The 24,054-nt window shown below is 47.1% G+C and overlaps 2 protein-coding genes across 5 annotated transcripts in view; one reads left to right on the forward strand and one right to left on the reverse strand.

Annotated features, from left to right (window-relative positions):
• The window catches only part of Angpt2 (angiopoietin 2), a 50,857-nt gene extending 28,054 nt beyond the window's left edge, over window positions 1-22,803 (reverse strand). The window contains exon 1 of the mRNA XM_052162798.1: window positions 22,171-22,803. Coding sequence (XP_052018758.1) covers window positions 22,171-22,458 — 288 coding nt within the window. The 5' untranslated portion in view covers window positions 22,459-22,803. The remainder of the gene's footprint in view (window positions 1-22,170) is intronic.
• Mcph1 (microcephalin 1) overlaps window positions 1-24,054 on the forward strand; it is a 229,729-nt gene that overhangs the window by 139,816 nt on the left and 65,859 nt on the right. The gene's annotated exons all lie outside the window — the stretch shown is intronic.

Below are 24,054 nucleotides of genomic sequence, written 5' to 3' on the forward strand. Positions count from 1 at the left end.
CAATTAGTTCTCTCCTTCCTTCTGCCTCAGTCCCCTCTCCCTCCCCCTCCCATTCCCTGTCTGCTTTGCACCCTAGGGTAGCCCCGCCTTCTCACCCTGCCTCCCTTGCCTACAAACTTGATCCTCTGTGGCACACATTGTTCCCTGACTTTGGCTGAAAATGAATCTCCATTCTTCTACCTGGTAAGAATCAGGATTGACAGTCTGCAATCTCTTCGACCTCTGTGTTGGTCTGGCTTTTGTCATTATGACAGAGCACCAGAACTTGGGTGCTTTGCCAAGAAAAGAGGTGCAATTGGGTTCTGTGGAGTAGGTCAGCAGGAGAGCCTTGCCTAGCATGTATACAGCCCTGTTCAGTTAGCTCCCAGATGGGGAAACTCAAAGCCTAAAGAGCATGATGGCCAGTTTCCTTGGCAACATCATGGCACCAGTTTCACAGCAAGAGCTCATGTGACAGGGAAAGGTCAGATAGTAAGGAGAAACCAGAAAGACCAGGAGGGGACAGTCTTGTTCTTCCATAACAGCACTCTTGGAAGGTCTAGCCAGGGTCCCAGGAGAACTACTTTAGTCCCTTCCTAGTCAGTGACCCCCCCTTCCCCCAGTGACCTATGGCTAGACTCCCAAATGACGGGTCCCACAATTTCCCAAAAACTGTGACACAGGGGACAAAGCTTCCACCACACACACCCTTGGGAGACATGTGCAAAGCACGCCCATACCAGAGCAGCCTCCAGCTTTGTGTGCATGTGACCTCCCCGCACGCCTTGTTTGCAGATTTTAGAGTAGCAACAACGACACAGTAAGAAACTAACTCCTTCTGATCAAGAGAATAGAATCTCTGGCCTGGGTCATGACTTATAACATTCCAGTTGGGCCAGGTCAGTCACCTGGCCAAAGTACTATCCCTAGGAGAGCAGGCTCACCTTAATCCATTCTAAAGAGACAGCAGAAGTAATTAGCCCTTTAAGGAGATGCTGTGTTTTTCTTTCCCAGAATCCCCATCTTGATGGCTCTCTTACAGCCATGCCATGCTGCTTCGGAAACCTGCCAGCAGTTCTGAATTACTGAGAAAACAGTAGCTTTCCCTTTTCTCTCTCTACACGAACCAGGCTTCCCCTGAAGCTTGGGATTCCTTCTCTTTACAGCTCCACCCTGCTGCTGCTTGTCTACCATGTACCTGACCTCCACTCTGCCTTAAATGGTGTAGCTTTTTGCCTCTGCTCCTCCACTCTCCTCTTCTAGGTAACTGCTGAGATGTATAGCTTGCCTGAACTGGAATGATTTTCTTTTAAACTGTCTCTAAGCTTGCATTGGAATCCATTCCGAATTTCTTTCATCAATAAGACTAAGAGCCCCCAAAAGGGGCCAGGATCTATTCTGAGTTACAAGGCTGCTCAAAACCTCTCAACAATCTGCCTCTTGAGCCCCGCCCCCTCTGTGCCCATAAGTTCCTCCTCTGTGCTTCTGCAGCAAGGATGCATTCCAGTTTTAAAAAAAAAACAAAAAACAAAACAAAAAAAAAAAAACGTTCCGGCTAATTTATTTTTCAACCCACCACTAGCAGTGAACATTTGCACTCCTTTTGGATACTAGATTCTGTAACCATTTCCATATACACACCACAAACAACCCAAACAATTGTGCTTAGAATTAGGCTGGGAATTTGAGTTCAAGATTATTAAATCCACGGATGCCGTGTGGGGATGGCTTTTGACCTAATGTTCTCTAGTCTTTGTCCTGGGGAAACTCTGAGGCATCATTTGAGGTCTCCAGATAGAAAGCTGGCAGGGCCAGGGCCTTCCCCCCCTTGTAGCACAGCTTTGTTGGTTTTGGTTTTCAAGTCTCAGGCTTTTGCTGCCTAAGCATCTGTGTTCTCAGCGGTGCTGCTGAAGGGTGCTGAGATGAAAGGGGAAGGGGCAGGAGGCTCATGCTTTGGAGAAACCTTTGCCTTCCATGTATAGGGGGGGTGTCCCATAGACAAAGGCATGTCACCACAGGTTATAGGTCATGTTCTGATGCCCCCAGAGCTGGGAAGCAAGTGTCTTTCTGGTTGCTCTGGTTGTAGACACCATCTTACATGATGACCTAGGAACACACACACACACACACACACACACACACACACACACACACACGTACGTATCAGAGCCCACGGCCCACCTCTGCTACCCGGGTTTGCCAGTGTAAATTAGCCCAGTCCAGAAGGTAGACAGCAGTTGGCTGCTTGCCGTGGCCATGGGGACCCCAGCTCCTGTAGGGCCTTCCAAGAGCACCCCGATAGACTAATTGTTCTCTCTCCTGTCGGTTTTACTTTAGGTTGGTTAATCCGAATGGCTCTCTCTGATGCAAGGTCTAGACAAACTAGCCTCTTTGCTCCCTTCATAAGTATGAGGAGACAAAATGTCATTCATCTTGGTGACACACACCCCCACCCCAAGCCCCGTACATCGAGATGCCACAGGTGGAATTGCAGGCCTTGGTTGGCAGCCTCGCCGCAGCTCCTGAGATGATACAGCTCAGCCGAGTGTCTGTTCCTATGTGGTCCTGACACTGTCAGCTCAGGCCTACTTGTCCTCGAGTCTCTGTGACTACTCTTTTACTGGGTCGGGGTACCTTACCAAGGCCCACGCCCCTTTGCTGCTGTGTCTGTCCTATCACTGCTTCCAGATCTAGAAAGGAAGTGTGTGGCCACCCGTAGAGGGCATCGTCTCCTCCCGAAGCCATGGCTTTCCCTCCCTCGGCAGCTGCCACCTCTGCATGTATACAGGTTCGATGAAGCTTTGTGGAGTCGGGCAGGCATGTTATTTAGCACACGGTATCATTCTATTGAAAGTATCTTCTAGAGAGAGCTTGGGATATGTATTTCTCCAGTGCCTGTCAGGGCACAGGCCCATCTGACCTTACATACAGAGACCATACATCACAGAATAGCGGAAGAAAATGTGATGGAGCTCCCCAGACCAGTCCTCCCTCCCCTCCCCTCCTCTCTGGGCTTTTTTTTTTTTTTTTTTTTTTGGTCTCAGTGGACTGTCACATTCTTAGCTTGGGTTTCCCCAGGAGCAGAGTCTGAGACCCAGGCAGGCATACAGGAAGTTTATTTAGGAAGTTGTCCCAGAGAGTGGCCACGGACGATGGTCAAGAGAGGCAGCAAAGAGGAGCAGCCAGTTCAGACATGAGGACTCTGGTGGATTATGAGATCCCCAGAAGACCTGGGGAGCCCTGAGAACTGTCCTTTAGTGAGCACTGGTGGCCCCGGAGACACCCATGCCTTGGGCTGTAATCACTGAGAGGAGTCAGCTGGGGGTCTGAAGGAGGATCCACAGTGTCTGGCCCTGGCCCCAAGGATTGAAAGTGGTCCCCCAGTAGTACACCCTATGATGGCAGGGTGGTACTATTGGGGCTCTTCAATAAGGGGAAGTTGAGGCCCAGAGATCTTATCTATCTCTTCCAGCATCCCCCACCCCCACCCCCCAGACTAGAATCTGTAAGCCGACAGAACGATCTGGGTGGAGTTTTGAGCTGTGTCAAATGTGGCCTTTGATTATAGCCCCGGGCTGGCAATTGGCATGGTGGTTGTGTGGGAGAGCAGCAGCAGATCTGAAAATGACCATCGAAAGGGTGAGAACGCAGACCGGAAATGCCAGCTGAAGTCCCTACAAGGGGGCAGCAGACATGACCTTGCCAAAGCTGGAGCAGCCAAAGAATGCCTTCTAACCTCAGCCTCCATGGCCTCCTCCATGCATCCGTCACCATGGAGGTTAGCTAGTTCACCCTACTTCTTACTAAAGGCGAGGTGCGCCCAGGAGTGCAGGTCAGCTTCGGAAGTCTCACAGTGTGCCCCGCAGTGTGCTGCTGCTATGGACAGATGCCAGCCACGCCCTCTGCTTCTTTATTTCCTCTTTCTAGTAGCAATTCAAAGAAGCAACAGATTCCGATGGAAAGGCATTTGAACTGACTAGAGTTGAAAGCTGCTAAAAATTAGACAGGGTTACTTTACATGAAGAGTCAGTAGTGTACCCGACATCCCTTTAACTATGAGGGTGTGTGCCCACCATCCTTTGCCTATAGTGATGTCCTCCATCTGTGGTGATGTGCACCCTATGGCCTCTATCTATGGTGATGTGCACCTGATGTCCTCCATCTATGGTGATGTGCACCCGATGTCCTCTATCTATGGTGATGTGCACCCGATGGCCTCTATCTATGGTGATGTGCACCCGATGGCCTCTATCTATGGTGATGTGCACCTGATGTCCTCTATCTATGGTGATGTGCACCTGATGTCCTCTATCTGTGGTGATGTGCACCCGATGGCCTCTATCTATGGTGATGTGCACCTGATGCCCTCTATCTGTGGTGATGTGCACCTGATGTCCTCTATCTGTGGTGATGTGCACCTGATGTCCTCTATCTGTGGTGATGTGCACCTGATGTCCTCTATCTGTAGTGATGTGTACCTGATGTCCTCTATCTGTGGTGATGTGTACCTGATATCCTCTATCTGTGGTGATGTGCACCTGATGTCCTCTATCTGTAGTGATGTGTACCTGATGTCCTCTATCTGTGGTGATGTGCACCCGATGTCCTCTATCTGTGGTGATGTGTACCCGATGTCCTCTATCTGTAGTGATGTGCACCTAATGTCCTTTACCGTTAACACCGTAGCTTTGCCCCGTCCTGAACCAGCTGCCATTTCCTTAGTGTAGATGGTTCCTCTCTCCTGGATAGTTTTCATTCTCTTGCCTGAGCATCCTTCTCTGTGCTTTGCCCTACGTTAGAAGGCATGGGTCCCTCTGTCAGGGTGGAGGCATGTGTATGTGTCCCCTCTGCATTCCTGTGTAGTGGTGCAGACCTGGAGAGACACTGCAGTGTGATGCCAGGAAGTCTCAGACCATAGCCTGCTCTTCAGTTTGGCCACAGCTTTTTTAATTTAATAATTTCATTACAACAAAACCCTTGCTTTTCTGACCTAGTTAGGAGGAGAAATCATCTTCTTCTATTTGATTAGATTATCTCTCCTTTAACCCCTGGTTCCGTTCCCACTCTTCCAAGTGTTTAAGGCTACAATGTTTTCATATTTATTTTCATACTTGTAATCCCTTGTGTGCACATATTTCGCAGGACCGCACATGTGCCTGTGTCTTGCTGAAGCTGAAAGTGACCGATCTTTTTATAACTCACATTAGAAATACAAACTGCTTCATAAGGCTCTGTTTTGTGCATCAGTTTTTAAGGTTAAAATGTCTTTAAACATTTTAACAAACTCATCTTAAATCTGACTAGTAGGATTTTATTTTATGTAGCCCAGGCTGACCTGGAACTCTATAACAAGCTGCACGCCTGGTCTTGAACTCATGACCCTCCTTCCTCAATCTACCTCCCAAATCTGGGATCTCAGGCAAGAGCCGACCATACCTGGATACGTACATACACTTAAGTTTTAAAGAACAGCTCCTTCAGGAGCTGCAAGTATAGCTCTGTTGACAAGAGTGATTGCCCATCATTCAGGAAGCCCTGTCGTGGTCCTCAGCATTACACTAAAAACAGGCATGGGGGGGCACACTTGTTATTCCAGGGTGGAGTCAACAGGACAAGGTCATACTCAGCTACGTAGTGAACTAAGGCAAGCCTAGCTAGACAAATGAGATTGAGGCAGCAGTCAGGGAAGACGTGGCTGTGCCCAGCACTCACTCAGATAAGGAGACCAAGCATGCAGTGGTCTAACTTTCTCCTAACTGTAATTTATATTCATTTCCTGGTCTGAGATTTGATAGGAAGCATATTAAGGACTTATCAGTGTGTTTACTTTATGCCATTTAAATTTTGATAGTTAAACCGGGACTGTGGTTCACTTTGTAGCCGTTAGAAACCCCTGAGCATGTTTTCATTCTGCCTGTGGCTTGTAGTCCATCAAATACTGCCCTGCAAACCACATGTCCTGAGTTCTCTAGACGGCTGTAGTTTGATTCCACTGAGAAGAAGCTCAACTGGGAACTGCAAATGGTGATTATGACTTCAGGCAAATCATCAAGTGTCTAATTATGTCTCCTGACCCAAAATAAGCAAGTGTCTTCCACAAAATACACGCTGTGCTGAGCTTCTCATTACGGCGTTCCCGCTTAGGGCTGCTGTGCCGCTGCTGACTCCTGTTCAGAGAGAGACAGTCACTTTGTGTTGCAGGCTCCTTCATGCTGGAGAGGGAAGCCTCTCTCCAGGCACCAACAGCAGAAAACAATTGGCCATGAAATGAAGGCATACTGCTCCAAACTGAATGTTTTTCTTCTTTTGATTTTTTTTTTTTTTTGTGCTTGCATATGTGTCTATGTGTATCTGTGAGAGTGGGGAGGGGGGGTTGCTGAGGCCAAAGGAAGACAGCTTTGTGTATGCTCAGGTACTCTGCCTTATTTCCTTGAGATGAGGTCTCTCACTGAATCTGAGTTCACTGGTTGGGCCAGACACATTCACACACACAAAGATTACAAACAGGGTATTTCACATGTTGACCTAGGTATAAGGTATCAGATGAATTCTCATTTTAAAGATAATATCAAACTGTAAGCTGGATGTTATCATGTCCTATTTATTCTCTGCATTTTGTAACTCAACAAAATGAACTTGAAAGGGCAAGATGTTTGAAAATGAAATATTTAATATATTTAGCTCAGAGCAGGTGTATTTACTTAAAATGGGTGATTTAATGCCTCTGTGGCGTTCACCTGGGACTTCCTGCATAACGCCTGGGGAGTGAACTTTGGAATGTGAGTTCGCTGGCCGTGAACTGCGGATGAAACTGTGGTAGCTGCCAGAGGACAGTTAAGGGATTCAGTTAGGTAAATTAGTAATTTAGCATTCCGAAACATGACTCTTTCCGGATCAAGCATAAAAGGCATGTGCCCTTGGAAGCCCAAGAAAGAATTCATGCAGTTCCCATTAGTCTAAAAATAAATAACAAATAAATAAAGGTCTGAGTCATGCATCGCATTCGACGGAGCCCAGTGGCGGAGAGAGCATAAGCTGGGCTGTGGACAGCCGCTCTGCCTGGTGCCTGGTGGAGTGAGGCCATAGTGCTTCAAGGAAGTGATCCGAACCAGCTGGGCGGATTCAGTTCTGTCTCGGGTTCCTCCAGTGCACTAAGTGTGCCATGCTTTGAGTGGCAGTGTGGAAACCTGACTGTGTGGCCGGAGTGGCCGGGGAGGGACGTGCCACTGTCTCTGAAGCTCTCCGGCAGGTACCTCTACAGAGAGGCTAGCCCCAGCTCAGCTTGATCGGAGCTCCTGGGCCAGCATGTTTAAGCCATCCATTCCTTACTGGGAAAACTAACATAGAGATACTGCGGAGCGGGTCACACACAGGGCGCAGTTACAGGGCTGGCCTAGTGTGCGTGAAGCTGCGGGTCCATTCCCCAGCACCATGTAAGCTGGCCGTGGTCAGTGACACTGGTAATCCTGGGACTTAGGAGGTGGAGGCAGAAGGATCCAAGATTTGTGGACATCCTCCACTATATAATCAGTTCAAGGGGAGCCTGGGCTTTATGAGGCCTTGCTCAAAATTGAGGAGGAAGAGAAGGAGGAAGGAGGAGGAAACAGCTCACTGTGATAGGTGAGCATTTCAAAATCAAGTTGAACAAATGATCAGACTCCAAAGTCCACATGAAGACGTCCTAAGTGCCTGCAGTGAGCAGACAGTACCATGGAGGGGAGTTTTACAATACTTAAGGAAAACCCACAACAGTCAACTCTGTCAGCTGTTAGAGGAAGCAGAGGCTCTGAGCCCACCCATCCACCCCCACCCCCGTTAGAGTGTCTGATTGTCCTTCTGCACAACCAAGGTTCTGGTGGCCACTGTTGCAGAAAGCAGGCCCAGCAGGATAGAAGATGAACTAGAACTCACTAGGTTAGTGTCCACTTTGACGCCAAAGGAACTTTATAGGGCCTATAGGATAAATCCACTCCATTCATACTTAAGAAACAGCTCCATTCAAAAGACCAAGGCAAACTGGAGGTCAGCCTGGACTACATAGCAAATACTTTGTCTAAAAAAAAAAAAAAAAAAGTAAGCAAAGCATCATTTATGTCTTACAGCTAGTGTGCATTTATGTGTTGAAATGACTACTAAGTGTGTAAACGTTTGGACCTAATGTACTAGTCAATTCATTTATTAGGTATCTGTTTCAACCTAGGGGTGCTATAAAAGAAGTAACAATTACTATGGAAATGCATTTCCCAGAGCCTTGCCCTCTGTGCCATTGGAGACCCAGCCTTCCCTCCTCCTTCCCTGCCTCAGTCAAGACATTGCCTTTTGCTGTCTGTGTGCTCCTTGGGAAACTAGAAACGTAACACAGAAGTGCTGAGTGTCCAAGACCTTAGCCGGGCCTTAGGAGCCGTCTCAGACCTCAGTGTTTTTCTAGCTCTTGATGCCTTGAGGCCCTGTCCCTCTTCAGGTGAGCAGCTTTCCCAAGCAGCACGTACCTGGTAGCACGTTCTCAGAGCAGCACGTGGTACCGTGGGACTCTGCCTGCCCCCAAGGCCCATGCAATTGGGTGGTAGGTGGTAGCGCAGAAGGGGGCATCAGCTTACAAAGGGCAGATCTTGCCCATGATTAATAGCGTGCACGAGTAAGGTCCTCACTTACTCATAGGTGAACGAATCTAGGGCCCTGAGTCATCCAGGAAAGCCAAACTGAGTCGAGCGCCACAAGCCATTTCTGAAGTAAAGCTTCAGCATGATTCTGCAAATGCTTGTGGTGAAAGTACAAGGCCTTGGCTCATTTTCCCATAATCAGTTGCAGTTCTGGAGGCCCACCCCCTCCCCAACCCTCGTGCTTTGCCTGACCGGCTCTTCAGATAGAAGCTAGTGGAAAATTCCTGTCCCTTTTTTCTCTGCTGCCAGTTATAAAAAGCATGCCATTCAGAACCGATTTTTCTCCTGCATGCTCACAAAATAAAGAGGGCAGTGAGTTTTAAGAATTATATTCTACTTAACTGGTGAGACTCGGTGCTGTGGCACCACTCAGGACCACAGAGCCACTGGCCCAGTCCACTGCTTCTCTGGGAGCTCATATTGATATCACTGAGGCCATCTGAGTGGACCTCTTTTCCAGAGCCTCGGTGACATCAGCCCCACGGCTCACTCAGAGCTTGCCCTCCGTGGCTTACTTTGTGGGAATGAAGGGCAAGCACAGAAGACTGCAGTAGTAGAATTTGGTTGTGGGTTTTTTGGTTGATTGGTTGGTTGTTCCGTATTGTTAGATCCATTTGTTTGTTTCAATAAAAACATGAATCATCCTGCCCCTCCTTTTTAAGCCAAAGCTCACTGTGATTATCCTGTGACTTGGCCCTAACCCCAACGATCCCCCTTTAATTTGATCTTGACAGCTTCCCTCAGCTGTAGGAATTCAGTTTCAAGTTGCAAAGTCTGGGTGCCTGCTTTAACGTGGCATCTCTGCCACTTACTGAGTCTCCTGGTGGAAGGACCTGCACAGGAGTTTTGCTGCTTGTTGGGATCCACATTCTGAGTATTTGGTTCCTCTGAATCTTGGCCCCCTTCTGGGGTGACTTCCAAGGCCACAGTTAGAGCTAAAGGTGGAGAACTTGCCCCCCAGCACTTTTCTTCCATTCATCTATTTTCCAGCTGCTAGGTGCAGACCTACCAAAGACCTTTCCTCATTCTTAAACCTTTATCCCCCAACCTCTTTGATGACTTACTTTGCCACTGCCTTGGAGATGACAATAGAAAACCAGCAGTGAGGACCTGACTCCTCCCTGTCCTTATCCCCAGCAGCCAGGAGTCCCACATGGGCCAATTTCAGCCAAGGAACTCTATTCTCCTGGCACCTTTCTGTGTGTCTGTGTGGTCCTAGTAACTGCCCTGGCGCAGGGGCCAGCCAGCTCTCAGAGAGGAGCTGGTTAGAGCTGTGTGTGGTGAACACGCCTGCTGGAAGACATTCGAAAGGAAGAAGGCTCTCAGAGATCGCAGAAGCAAGCTCTAGTTTGGAAAACGTGTGTATGCCAGTCTTTCCCTGTGCCTGGCGGGGGGCGGGGGGGGGGGGGGGACACAGCTGTGAGGTAGCAGCATCAGGCCTGAGTGAGCAGCAAGTGGACACTCAAGCCTGTCCTTTCCTTCCCCGCCTCACTTTCCCATCACCCCAGCTTTCTGCTGTCTCTGTTCAAACCCCTGACCATAACCTTGGGGTAACTCATCATGTATTTGTCCACGACTTAATCCACTAAGATGATCTCTCACTTCAGAGTTCCCCCTCAATGCTTCTAGAATGAACAGCAAGACCACCACTCAGCATGGGCCCTGAGTGGTGGATTTCATTAGGAAATATGTTGATCTTGGAATTCATACCAGTCTGCTTTTAAGTCATTCTAACAATATAGATTCCAAAGATAACAGTGTAAGGTATAGCACATGGGTTTGGCCAACAGAGAGGTATTGAAGTATTGCCTTCCATAAAAGAACATACATCCACCTGCACTTACACATGGGTATGAAAATCATGCTACATAACAAATCACTCCCCAGTGATGCGGAGTGCACATTTCAATGCATGCAACAGTATGAATGAGTCATTGAAAAATAAAATCGCTGAGCAAAAGTGCAGACTTCACTGCTCCAGTTATATGAAATCGAAAACCTATAGTGGGTAGCAATATGAAGATTAGCCTTGAGCGGAAAAGACCCAACCAGTGAGGGGAACATAAACCTCATCAGCTGGGCTGGGCCCCCTCCATATGGTGGACTAGGGTGTCATTACACAGACATGTGATAGTATATTCATCAAAGTATGTACTTGGGATGAGGGAACCACAGGCTGTGTAATTTTACTCCTTGAAAAACTGAATTAAGTTTCACAGTACAGCATAGCCCAGAGCCTAAAGCAGCTGAGCCTGCAGTCTGAATCAGAAAAACTAGAAACCTCATCTGGTTGGTGAATGGAGAAATAGGGGTGCGGAGGCAGGAGGACCTGACTCTCTCTTCAAGGCCTGTTCAGCAGCACTGCTTTGAGAAAATGGCCTTTCTACCTTGATGACTAGCACGTTCAGAAGTCCTCCTCTACCCTGGGAAACCTCACCTGTCCTCTTGTCTCCAAGATCTCGTTACACATGGGTCTTCCAGCCTCGTGAGCAACGTGCATCTGGGAGGCCTCAGGCTGAGTTACATGGGACTTAGAGCCCATGGCTCTCAAGAGTTCTACATGCCTCAGTCTGGGCTGTGTGAGAAGCAGAGCTTGAGGGAGGAGGGACAGCCCCTGGCTGCAGGGCTTCCCGTGCTCCCCATGTGGAGGTAAGCCCTGGCTTGCAGCTCCCGTCTCTCAGCCAACAGGCCCTCCATAGCTCTGTGCCTGGAGCCAGTCTCCCAGGCCTGAGGCCCAGCCTCCCCGCCCTTGGTCTTTGCTTATTCATCATGACAGGTGTGCTCGCCACATGGCAACTGTGTCAGTGACACAGTCGCAGGTTTAGGGGACAAAGTGAAGTCTGCTGTGTGTCCTGAGGACACAGGAAGCAGCTTAGATCATCTGTCAGAGGCCACTGAAATCTGCCTTATCGTAGGAAGCTCTGAGATGAACAAAGGAAATGTAGTCTGACCATTTATTTGGGCTGCCCCTGCCAGTGCCTCCCCAGTTGTGTCTCCTCTCCCCCACGTGGGCGTAAGTAGAGCAAGTCCTGGAGCTCCACGCGTCAGACGACTTGTGTTCAGAACCTGGGATTCAACGGAGAAGCTGATAACAGATTTGCCATTGTTACCTCCAAAGGGAACCATGTTTTAGTATGCTGTGAAGTCGCTCACACATTGTAAAATGAACAGCTATCATTCAAGGGACTAGTTCTGATTAGTCTTCATTTTTAACTAATATTTTTTTTGTCTTAAATATAATCCTTTTTAACAGAACACTTAATTTCACTGTGCAGTGTAGTTATAATGATACTCGTCAAAACTTCCTGTTAACCCTTTCATAAGGTCAAATACGTTTTTTAAAAGAAAAATTGAAACTGTTCCTTTGGAGTTAAAAATAATAAGGCATCTCACAAACATACCACAAATGTTAGACAGACAATTAGCTTGTGGTTGGAATTTGATGGTTTTATGTTATTCAGCAAAATGTAATGTAGTCTCTTTAGCAGCATTTTTGCACCAAGCTTTCCCGTTAAGAAGCCCAGTTTATTCAGGGAATTTTAAAGCTACATCTGTGTCTAATAAGTCCTCAAGATTCCAAAGACTAGATAGTCTAATAAAACCCAAGACTGCAGTTATCTTCAGACTAATGTTTATCATTATCTAGTAGATGCCCCAAAGATTGATATCATCTGTTGATTCTAGAAATTTAATAGCATTAAAAAATGCTTTCAGAGACCCAGAGAGAAATCAGAGGAAACACCACTTCTGAGTAAGGCTGTATCCTGCCCAGCCAGGCATGCAGGTTGACTGGTTAGCTGCCCAAGATCCCTGCCTAGAAGGCACTATGGTACCTTTAACACTGATGTAGTTCTGACCTTGTTGAACAACACATCCTGAGACATTCCCTCCTGACTGTAGACAAACTACCAAAGCCTGAAGCGATTAAAAAAAAAAATGTGTTTAAAAGAAGTAGCCATTTTAATGGGCTCACTGTGAGACCTGTAAGCACAACAGGAGGTGGATAGGGTAAGGGGGAGGGAAATGTCATGTAGGGGACAATTGTCGGGCACATGCATCTCCAGAGAGGTCCTTCACCAGGTGATGTGCTGAATAAAGCCATTGCGCATGTGTTGAGATAATGAGGTGCTAGAAGAGCTGGGGTGCGTTCTGCAGTCCCCACCTCAAACAGCACATAAGCTGGGTGCAACCAAAACCTGTAAGTCATGCGAGCTCGGATAACGACCTTGATCATTGTGGCTCTGATCCGATATCATTAAAAAGCTTATCACAGCTGCAGTTTGATGTCTGCACAGGGATGCCGGTTTCCAGTGCACTTCTGTTCCCGCCTGCTCTGCTGCTGGCGACACGGGACTGTTCTGTGAGCTCACCACTGTTAACATAAGGAAGCCTGTTCCATTCCTACAGATACAGAGTCAGGTTTTAGCCAGTGAACTTAGCTGAGCGAAGCAAGGGGTGAACAGGCTGATACAGAGTGGCTGACCCTGCTCCCAAAACACCAGTGAGTGAGCACAAGACGCTTCTCTGAAGGACTGTTTGTGACTAAGTACATAGCATTGTGAGGAACACACCTAGAGGACAGGACGGGATTAGTGGCTATGGGAGACTGACAGGATGGCTGGGGTGCTGAGGATTTGTAGAGCATTGGAGACACTTTGTATGATATTCTAGAATGGCTCCAAAATGTCACTATTACAGTTGTCTAATGCTATGGAATGGACTCAAGACTGCACGATGGCTTGTGGCTGATAAATATGCCAGTGCTGATAGACTGCTTTTAGCCCCTCCCCTCCAATGGGGAATATTGATAATGAGGAAGTCTGTGTAGGCAGTAACTGGGGAATCTCTCCATCCTCTAAACTATGAAACTGGAACTCACAAACACACACACACACACACACACACACACACACACACACACACGAACAAAAGACTGAAAAAGGTTTTGATTTTTTACACCTTCAGGTTATACCAATAAAGTTAGCCTACTCCTGCCCGAGTTTTCTAATGGTTTATTTCGTGGTTAAGTAAACGTGCAAACACAGACAAGCTGGGGAAGAAACCTCAAAGCAAACTGCATAATGATAGTAGTATGGACACAACATATGAGCTTTATGCACACACATCTAGACCCCTCTCTCTGGTATAGAATGTCTATCCGTGCTCTGGATGGACATCAAAGTGTTACTTTCCCCACCCACCCCCTTACCTCCCATTGCTTGGGTTTGGCAAAATTCCTGAGGCTGGCTCTGGCCAGAAACAAATTGTCTGAAACAATCTTAATGTTTTCACCTTTTCCTTCTGGCTGGTGGTCTTGACAGCCCAGAGGCCCCTCAGCCAGAGTAGGTGGGCAGCTTCCCAGCTCCCCACCCCCTCCACATCTTGGAACAGAAAATTGGACTTTATGCTAATGGCCTTTCAGCGTCCAGTACAACCCAGGAAGTTATGTCAAGAAGGGTGGCCTCCTTGCTGTAAATCCTTGAGCAGACAATTCATGACATATTTTCCCCTTTTTTCTGCTGACCACTATTCCCACGATACTTTGTAGTCTGCCACATAGCAGTCTTCAGTTTGTGGTAGTGAAATGGGATGCTGGTAGTTGATGGTACAAAGAGGCGAGCCCAGGGTGAGGGCGTGGCTCAGTGGTAGATAGAGAGCTTACCTAGCATTGCCAAGGCTCTGGGTCTCATTCCCAATACCAAACCAACAAGAAAAGTAACCAGACCTCAGGAGTCTAGATCCAGGCTTAGCCTTTGTCTTATGAATTTGCGAAAACAGTTGTCATAGTGAAGGTGCAGATATGTGTCCTAGAAGGCACAGAAGTCCTCGTTGGACCAGTTTGGTGATCAGAACAAGCCACCCAGTAGAACCGAGCTGTTCCCATCAAACAAGAAAGAGTGTTAGTGATTCGCAAGAGGCGTCTACCCATGCCCAGTTGTTCTTGATGGAATGTAGCAACATAGAGAAGCTTGTTTTCTGTGAGACTTTATCAACATGATAAAACAATATCTCTGAGGCATACATCTTAGTATCTCATCCCTTAAGAATTCTATATTGTCTTTGTTTTTTAAAAAGAATTCCCCATTTTCCATAAAAATATTTATTTCTCTAAAACTGTACATACACTTAATAATGAATTATGTTTTTAAATTTAGTTTCTGGTTGCAATTTTTTAAACAGTGAATGTTGGTTTAATATTTTCTAGCATTACCAAATTGATTCCAAAGCTTATTCACAGGTGTTGAAAGGTTGTTCAAAGGGAGATTGGAGGCAGAACCTGAAGCAGAGAAGTGGCCCTCTGAGAACCCTGGTGGGGACATCCGTTGGGGGCAACCTCTGATTGCTTCTCCTTGGATTGCAGAGATAATAGTTCTTACTGTTGGAGGAGTAGCACTGGAGGGAAGGATTGGGTACACTTTTCAAGGTCACATGGTTTTTTGCCATTTGTACAGGCTAGAATTAAGATGTGAAAGCTAAGTAACTTCATGGGGAACTATCTGCTTCACTTAAGTGGTGATTAATATCCACTTAAAGGCATCCAGCTAGGATGCCAGACCTAGGGTCTGGGCGGAGGAGGGCAAGTCCTGTCCCTTGTTTTCAACCCACACATGAGATACATCAAACGTAAAACTTTTTACAAGATTGCCCATGTTTTAACTTTTTATTTTCACCAAATTGCCTGGTTTTATACTATTCTCATCTTAAACTTGCATGTAGTGCCAGTGCCTAGCCCTCTTTGGTCCTGCCCATGCTAAGGATGGTTGATGAGAGGCAGTCCAAGTGACTTCCAGAATCACCATGGAAGGGGAAGGGCACAGGATGGAGCTTCCTCAGACTACTATCGTTGGCCATTCGTGGTGGTGTACTGTGGAATCTGGGGTGTATCTTCCAGACGCTTTTGGAGAGGGCCTGGATCTGTGTGTGGTTATTAGACACAGTCCTTGTTTTAACCATTCAGACTACAAAGTAGAATTTGCTGCCACTGCTTACCGCAAAAGGCATTCATTGCCCAGTGCCTTCCCCCCTTTAGTAGCCCTGCCACCTTCCTTGCGTGGACGGATGGGAAGTCCCACCTGTGTGCCTGCCGGGCCGAACTGCCCACTCCGCTGGGCCTGCTGAGTGGGAGACATGCTCATGTTATGGACTCTGGGTGGTGGCCAAGTTGCCGAGCCTTTCAGGTTCACTTCCTTTCCAACGCTAACTAAAAGTTAAATTATTGTTGAGTCTGGCTATCCATGAACATTATCCTTCATTCCACATGCTCTAAAATATTTGTCTGTAGACATTTATTGATACATTGACATGTTCAATGGGCTTGGTGAAGATTTGTCTCGCATAGCCCAGGCCTGGCTCTGAACTGTGTATTGGCTATTTCAGAAACAGACAACTCAGAAACAGTCATGCTTTTCATTTTACGGAGTTTCTTTGCAGTGACCAAAGGCTTGGCATTGCCCTTGTGTGCTGCCACCACCCCTAGCTCCAGCCCCAAGGGTCCTTTGTCCAAGCGTGTGTTCTGGGTGGTGCAGGGCCGACTTCACAGGTCCCTCCTGGCCACATTCTCAAGGAGTGTCCTCCCCCTTCCTCCTACCCCAGCATCTAGAGCAAACACCTTCTGTACACTTGGAGCCCCTCAATCAATATTTTTTGAGCAAATAAATGAACTTTAATGGCTCCGACCCTGAACGAGAAACACCTCCAGATTGATGAAGGGTCTCATGGTTTTCACTCAGGTCTGCAAACTTAGAAAAAAAACATGGTACTTCTGTCCAAATCTATATTCATATGCCCCTCCCAGCAGGGCCTGGCATCTTCCCAGCTGGGACAGGTTCCCCTGCAATCAGGGGAGGGCTACATAATCTTCCTCTCTCTGAGTGCCTCAAGACTTCTGAACCACACCCAGCACAGCATTATCACACCGATGTGGAAGCTAGTTTACAAACACATGTGGGAGATGTCTACACAATGCCTGGCTAGAAACATCAAAGAGCGCTAACGAGCGCTTGTGCCAAGCATGCTACCCCATCTCCTGTTGTAGCACTACCTGTACCTACTGCTTCAGATGCGAGAGCCTGATGGGAAGCCGAGTGGATGCTTTATATCTGGCAGAAAACGCTAGAATGTGCAAGGTTCCTCAGATCAGAAGACACAGTGCAGCAAAGGTGGCAGTGTCTACCTCAGTCCTATTCAACTAGAGTATGCTTTTCTAATGACCACGCCTATTTTTGAAGAATGTGTTCTACAGAACTGATATAGTCAGGCACTTACACACACGCACACATACACACACACACACACAACCACATACACAGTGTCACAAAGGCAGAGGGTACTTTGTCATTATGCTAAAGTAAAAGAAAAAATATTCGAATTTTGATCCATGATTTAGAAGTAGTCTGCTCATGGTCCATTGTACACATGGTCGTGATCCCGGCTCAGGAAGTCCCCATGCTTTCCCGCTCTGTCTTCATGTCATGGGCAGTTATGGAAAGATACAAAGTACCTACATCAGTTCCTGTCTGAACTGTCAGCCCCTGTGCGCTCCCTCTTGCCTTTCCTGTTCTCCTTACCCCCCACCCCCACCCCAGCATTCACTCGATTTACTCTGGGCACTCCTAGTCCCCTCTGGCCCTTGTTCTGTCACAGGTGCTCTGCCCTCCCCCTCATCCTTGCGGACCAACCCAGATGTTCCCTGACCTGGCGCCTCAGTTTTGTTCCTTTCCTCCCCCACCCCCCAATTTCTTTCTTCCACCCTCTTTTCTTACCACCTGGTAAACCAAGAGATATTCTAACCATGTTATAATGCCACAGTCTGTGTGGTAAGAAGGAAAGCCACACGTCTTTATAGTGACCACTGCAAATATCTAATGGAAGTCCTTAATGTTCATCTCAAAGAACTGCCTGGGGGGAGGGCAGGAGGAAGGGAAGGAAGGGTATCCTCCCCTTCTCCTACTTGCAGTTTGACTTTTGATTTTTAGTTTTTGTCTTTTTTAAGAAAAAAAAAAAACTGGTTTTTGTTTTGTTGTTGTTGTTTTCGAATAAGTGTCACTTTGTAGTCCTGGCCATCATGGAACTCAGACCAGTCTAGCATTGAATTCACAGAGATCCACCTGCCTCTGCCGCCTTGAAAGCTGGCACTAAACGCCTATACTTTTGATTTTAACTTTGCCTATTTCTTTCCTAATATTTTTATTTTTTTAACTGTCTGTTCAGTGATAGGATTGGTTTAAACTATTGTCTTTTAAAATAGAAATAAAGAAAAAGTTTGAGATTGTGTGTGTGTGTGTGTGTGTGTGTGTGTGTGGTATGTTTGTGTACCCATGTGGAAGCCAGGGGCAAATGTTGTAGTCTTTCCTAGTCTCTCTCCACTTACTTATGAATCAGTCCAGCTAAGGGAGCGCCAGTGAGCTCCAGAGACCTCTGTCTGCAAGTCCCACCATTCTGGAGTCCCAGCTGCCTGACGCCATGCGCAGTTCACACAGGGCCCAGGGATTTTCACGCTTGTGTGGCAGATAGGTCACCAACTGAGCCATCTGAAAGAGCAGCATGGGCCTCAGTGACCTTGACAGCTTTCAGGTAGAGGGACCGGTATGCAGAAAAACCTCCAGATTGCAACCTGTTTGGTAACTCTGTAGACCTATTCTAACTAAAATCCACAGACTTTCCAGTGTCAGCATTGAGACTTGGTCTCTTGTCTCAAGAAGGGAGTCATTTCTTAGCCTCAAGGCCTTCAGGCTAATCAGCTCCATAGGGTGATATATAAATAGTTAATCCAGCATATCCTGCAAGCCTGTTTGATAGGCAGAGACCTCCCGACTACAGCATGCAAATCACACTTCCATGTATAGAAAACACACATCCTTATGACCATGAAGAGTTGGCACGCACTGTGCTGGGCATGCTTGCACTTTGGTTGCTATAGTAAAAAGCTGCACACTGTACCGCACCTGCCTCTTCAAACACACTACACTCTCTACCCTAGTGCCCCTCGTCCCCCTCAGAATGATGATGCTAATATTTAATGGCTATAATCATAGCAGTTGTCTCCCCAAGATCTTGGATGTTTAATCATCTCATCCAAATGCAAATAAAACAAAATAAAAATGCTTCTAATGCTAATCACGTACATATCCCTCAACTCGCCATTTAACTTCTGGAGGTACAGCTTACAGCTTCTGTCCTCCAGGCTGCAGGGCAGCATGGTGACCATGGTATCACAGGGGATGACAGGCCTCTTTCCCATAATGAAGCAGGTTCTGTGCTCTTTAATAAACAGGTAAAGAGTGCTTTACATGCATGCACACACACACACACACACACACACATACATGCACACACACACACATGCACACATGCACAGGTGGGATGGGCCTGCAGAGCCAAGCTACTCTGCAAACCCTTGTCATGTGCTTCCCCAGTGGCAGCAGCTACACTTGGAGGGAGGAGCGTGACTGCTTTGTCCCCTCTACCCTCCACTGATGAACTGCAGTTGCCAGACCTTTCTTCAAGGATATCTTATTATCGCTTTTAAAGAAAGCAAGGGACTGCTGTTCCTGGATTGTACTCGTGTTGTTTAAACACCAGCACCGAGGGGGGCAGTGGCGGAGGAAATGTTTACATCAAGCTAATAAGCATTAGCTGTGTTTTTCAAGTCCCTCCGTCTTAAAGTGGCCGCAGGGTTCATAGCTGTTTATAAAATATACGGCATTCGGTAGCGTGAAATAGTTGTTTATTTCCCTTCCATATTTCCTGTTGTTGGGGGGTGGGTAGGGAAAAATACATTTGACCTACCAAAATACAATTGTGTCGTTAAGCTGGGAGTCTGTGTAAAATGTGTTTGGAATCACTGGGACAGAGGTCTGCCCTAACACTTAGTTGCTGATCACCTGGTAGGCTGGGATCTGGCAACCCGGACTTTATCTTATCCTTGCTTAACCACTCCAGAGAGAGTGGGTCTTCCCCTATATTGTTCATTCATGTGCTCACACCTCTCTCTCTCTCTCTCTCTCTCTCTCTCTCTCTCTCTCTCTCTCTCATTCAGAAGGCTGATACTTCCTTTGCATGACAGATTAAAGGGGCAGTGTGGGCTCTTTTGATGATGTCCACGGGCTTTCTTAGGTGGAACTCCTGGGGCTGTTCTCAGCACTCTGAAATACTATTCATCTGCCAAACCCCTTATTTCCCACCCCACCCCCACCCTCACCACCCCAAGGGTCTTTTTTTTTTCAAACTCCCAAAAGCTGGATGGTTCTTTGAATTTTGTGCATTGATGGGGGCAAGGGTAGCAAGAAAATAAGGAAACAAGCTGTTTTTTAAAACAGCTCTCGAGAAAACACGTATAACAATGAAAGCAACCGTGCTTTTTCTTTCTGTGATAATCTATAAATAGAAGGGGCTCCACCGCTGCTATGTTAGCTACCCGGCTTATCTGTGGCTCCACTAGACCTTATTTTCTTCCCGAAGAGAAAAGCGGTGTTTATTATTGCAGGTGCCAAAACACGAGAGGAGGAAAACAAGCAGAGAGATTTCATGCACTCATTCCGAGTGGGCTTCATAGCTGCCTTCTGCTTTTGTTTCCATGCCTGGAGCCCATAAACCCAGTGAATGAGCTGGCAAATTGCCTTCCTCAAGTGCAGCCCCCAGCGCTGGAGCAGGTGCCGAGAGCAAGGAGCAGATAAGCCCTCCTCTGCTCCGTCCTGAGAGTTAGCTAAGAAGCCGAAAAGCTAAGAAGCTGAAAGAGGGCCTTTTGAGATGCCACCCAGCTACTGTTCAAATATTGACTAAGAGACCCTGGCAAGGAGAAGATTGCGGCCACCTTACCTAGAGTTTATCCTCCTCTTCTGTCTTTAAGCTGCCTTGAAAAGCCCCACAGGAGATGTGATTTCCCTGCAGGAAACGCACGCCCAGGTATTGCCTAGCCTGGACTCCCGAGCTGTGCCTATGGAATGAGCAGCAGCACCCTTGGCAAAACATTTTTACCCACGGATTGGTGACTGTTTATCTTAGCAGAGGACTTGGAAGTCAGCAGATTAAAGTATTTACTAGAAGGCTGTGCCTCCAAGTCCTCTGAGATGAGGAGCCCTGCATCCCCCACACCACAGTGCCACAGTCAATGTAGAAGGTCCCTGAATGTATGCAAGACAGTTCCCAAAGCAGTCCAAAGAGATAAGCAGATACCTGGGACCCTTCCCCACCCCAGGCACTGGGACATGTTTCTTAACATTAAAGTCCAATGTTCAGCTCTCTGTGAATTTTGGAAAGGAGAAAAACAGAGGAAATCACCCAGGAAAAAATAAAGATACAGATTGTGTGTGTGTGTGTGTGTGTGTGTGTGTGTGTGTGCATGCGCGCCTATAGTTCTGAGCAATCTTTGTTCTTTGATTTGAAAAACTCCCCCTCTCTCTACACACAGTGGAGACTCATTCATTCAGACTCAGGTTTCCAGCAAAAGCTTGTCCACTTAAGAAAGTAGGGGTATTCATAGAAATATAGATTGGGACCCCGGCTCTGTTCTCAGATTAAGGCAGGGCATCAAATGGAAAGATCATGGTAACATCTGAGAAAAGCAAACTTTGTCCTTCTGGGAAGAAGTACTAAATGAAGTCCACCAGATTTTAAGATTTGTATGACTTTAAACAATTTCCTTGTGAGCATGTGATGTCATTGTCACAACGTGTAACGATCCATCTACTATCTGCATGCTTTGTTTAAACTTCCTGTGGAATACATATGGTTCACATAAAGAAAACTCCTGGGTCATTTGAGGTTTTGTAGAAAACAATCATTTGTGAAAGCAAAACAGACCCTTTCGGTGTCTTATTTTGGTTACGGTCTATAAAAAGGCCATGAAACAGAGCAATCGTCACAGCCCTGAGAACAAACTGTCAGACCCTCTCAGCCCGGCATGACACAAGCGTAGCAGTCCCACGTGGGGACAAGCTCAGAGCCTGTCTCTGGAACTGAACAGGGGCCGCAGTGTCTCGGGGACACTTGAGAAATACAGCCCCGTGTCCAGATGGCAACCCCTTCACAGCACAGCCCTGAGACTCTGAGAACACAAGGTTGGCTTTATTTAATTTCCTCTCTTTTACCAAGAGTCATAATCTATTTTCGTAAAGAAATTCAGGAAATTGGTAAAGCACTTGACTCCATCCGTTAAGTATCCGTAATTAACGTGATTGTCACGTTTTTCCTGGCTCCGTGCTGTCTTGTTCACAGCCTCCCTCACATGCCTACAACCCGCTGAGGAGATCTTAGTAATGGGTCTCACTGAGCCTCAGCTCCTCAAACAAAACAGCAAGCCAGGCGTGCGCGGTCTACAGACAGGCGCACTTCCTCTGCTCCGCTGGTGAAGATCCCTAAGTTCAGGGACTTTTCTGGCCAGATTCTGGCATTCTTTTCCAACAATCCCTTTGTCTTTCTTCACTCTGTCACCACTCTCTCGGGGCGGCACAGAAAAGGATGTCTGCAGCCCTCGCCCTGATTACACCAGGGCTGCTAGTCCTCGCTAGGCAGAGCCAGCCCACCTTCCTACCTTCATCAGCCACTGCGTGTTGTTCTCCAGAATGTTCTCCAGCACCTGCAGCCTTTGCACGGAGTCGTCGTAGTCGAGGGGCGCATCCCTTTGCACGGCGTTGGACATGTAGGGGCTGGAGGAAGAACGGCAGCTGTCGGTCTCCGGCAGCAGGAATGTGTAGCTGCAGGGTCCGTTCTGGACCTGGTACTGCCGTCTGCCTGTGCTGTCCACGCTCTTCCTAAAGTTACTGTAGGCTGAGGCCAAGACAAGATCACAGCCAAACGTCAGGAAAACAATCTGCCACATTCTCTCTCTCTCTGGGCTCTAAACTGTGAGTTCAGCAAACTTGCAGGCACGTACGCGTCCTGAGCCCTCGGCTGCTGTCTAAAGCACAGGGCTGTGCTGTGTGAGGAAGTCCATCAGTGAGAGCCTGCGCCCGTCCCTGAAGCAGGCTGCTTCCCCGTGCCTGTCTCTTCTCGTCGGCACACAGGGAGCTGTCCTGAGAGGAAGGAGCAGTTCTGCTCACTCCAGAGGTCTGCACCGACTCTTTGTCTCTCCCCTGAGTCTACAGTGTCAGTATCCGAATCAATCACTTTCCTTCCCTTATATGATAAGTTGATAAGAGCAGCCAGACATGTGCAGCCAGCCGCTCCGCCCCCTGGCTCACCCACTATCTTCCTGTAGGGGGTCACTAGCCAGGCAACAGGAAAAATCAGAGCATAGTGCTTACTGCCCCAAAGGACTGCGCACTGCAGAAGCCTTCTGGGAGCGCAGACCAGCCACAAGACCCCTGGGTATGTCATAGGCACCACCCTAATTATTTCCTAGAGAGAGGCTGGGGCTCTGGTGTCTGCCTGCTCATTTGTAGGCTACGCTTGCAGACTATCTGAGGTAATCACTTTAATTTTAAAGCACAGTGAAAGTTTCTGTTCTTTTAGGAATAAGACTACAGCTATATCAGGACCTTGGTTTATTTTCTTTATTGTAAATATAAAGCGTAAGATCAGCCCTTGTAAATTGTGCTTTTCCAAAAGGAAATAAAGTCCTGTTGGTCTTTGGGATTTTTTTTATAACTACTAAGTTATGTACATTTTTTTTATTTTAACCCAGTTTGATATTAAGTCAAATTATCAAGATCAGTTTCTCAGCACTCAGATGTTTGTGCCTTAACACGAAATACCCATTTAAATATACAAATAAAACTTAAAGTAGTTTGGCCGGATTAATTGTCTGTTAAGTAACAATAGATATTTGAATAACATATGTCGAAAGGAAACATAGACCTTTTCCTTGACTGTATCAGGGTTTCCTCGGGGCTCATCGTTCTGCGGTGTGTTGCTGATTAAATTAGCACTGAGTCAGTGGGCTCAGGCCAATCGCTTTCCCCTTTTAATTAAATCCTAAAGCCCTTGGCCATAAAAGCTGGGAGCTGCAGTGACTTGTAAGACCCTTCTAGCTCTGTGGCTTTGCTGGTCCAGAGTCACCACCCCTTCACGACTAGAAGGTAATGCTGCAGAGATCGGTACTATGCAGACTCCAGCATCCCTGACTCAAGGGCCACTCCAGACCCCCAGGGCAACTCTGTTTTCCACCCTCTAGGCTTCTGGAGGCTGGGAGAGTCATGGTTTTAGATCATAGGTGAATTTGGAATCTGCACAGGGAATGTTCTTTTTCATGGAATCTTTTTGGAAGAGAACTAAACTGAATCATTTTAAAATGCATCCTGTAGCAGACTGGCTCCCAAGTTGACACCAGAAGAGGTTTTTTTGTATTTTGTTTTGTTTTGTTTAATCCCAAGATCCACAGGGTCCATGAACTTGGAAAAGAAAAGAACATGTCTATATTTTTCGCCAAGCAATAAGTGATATTTAGGTCTTCCTCTATCTCTTGAGAATTGATCAA

Source organism: Apodemus sylvaticus, chromosome 18 (assembly GCF_947179515.1).
Source record: "Apodemus sylvaticus chromosome 18, mApoSyl1.1, whole genome shotgun sequence".
In the NCBI taxonomy this organism is placed as follows: Eukaryota; Metazoa; Chordata; class Mammalia; order Rodentia; family Muridae; genus Apodemus; species Apodemus sylvaticus.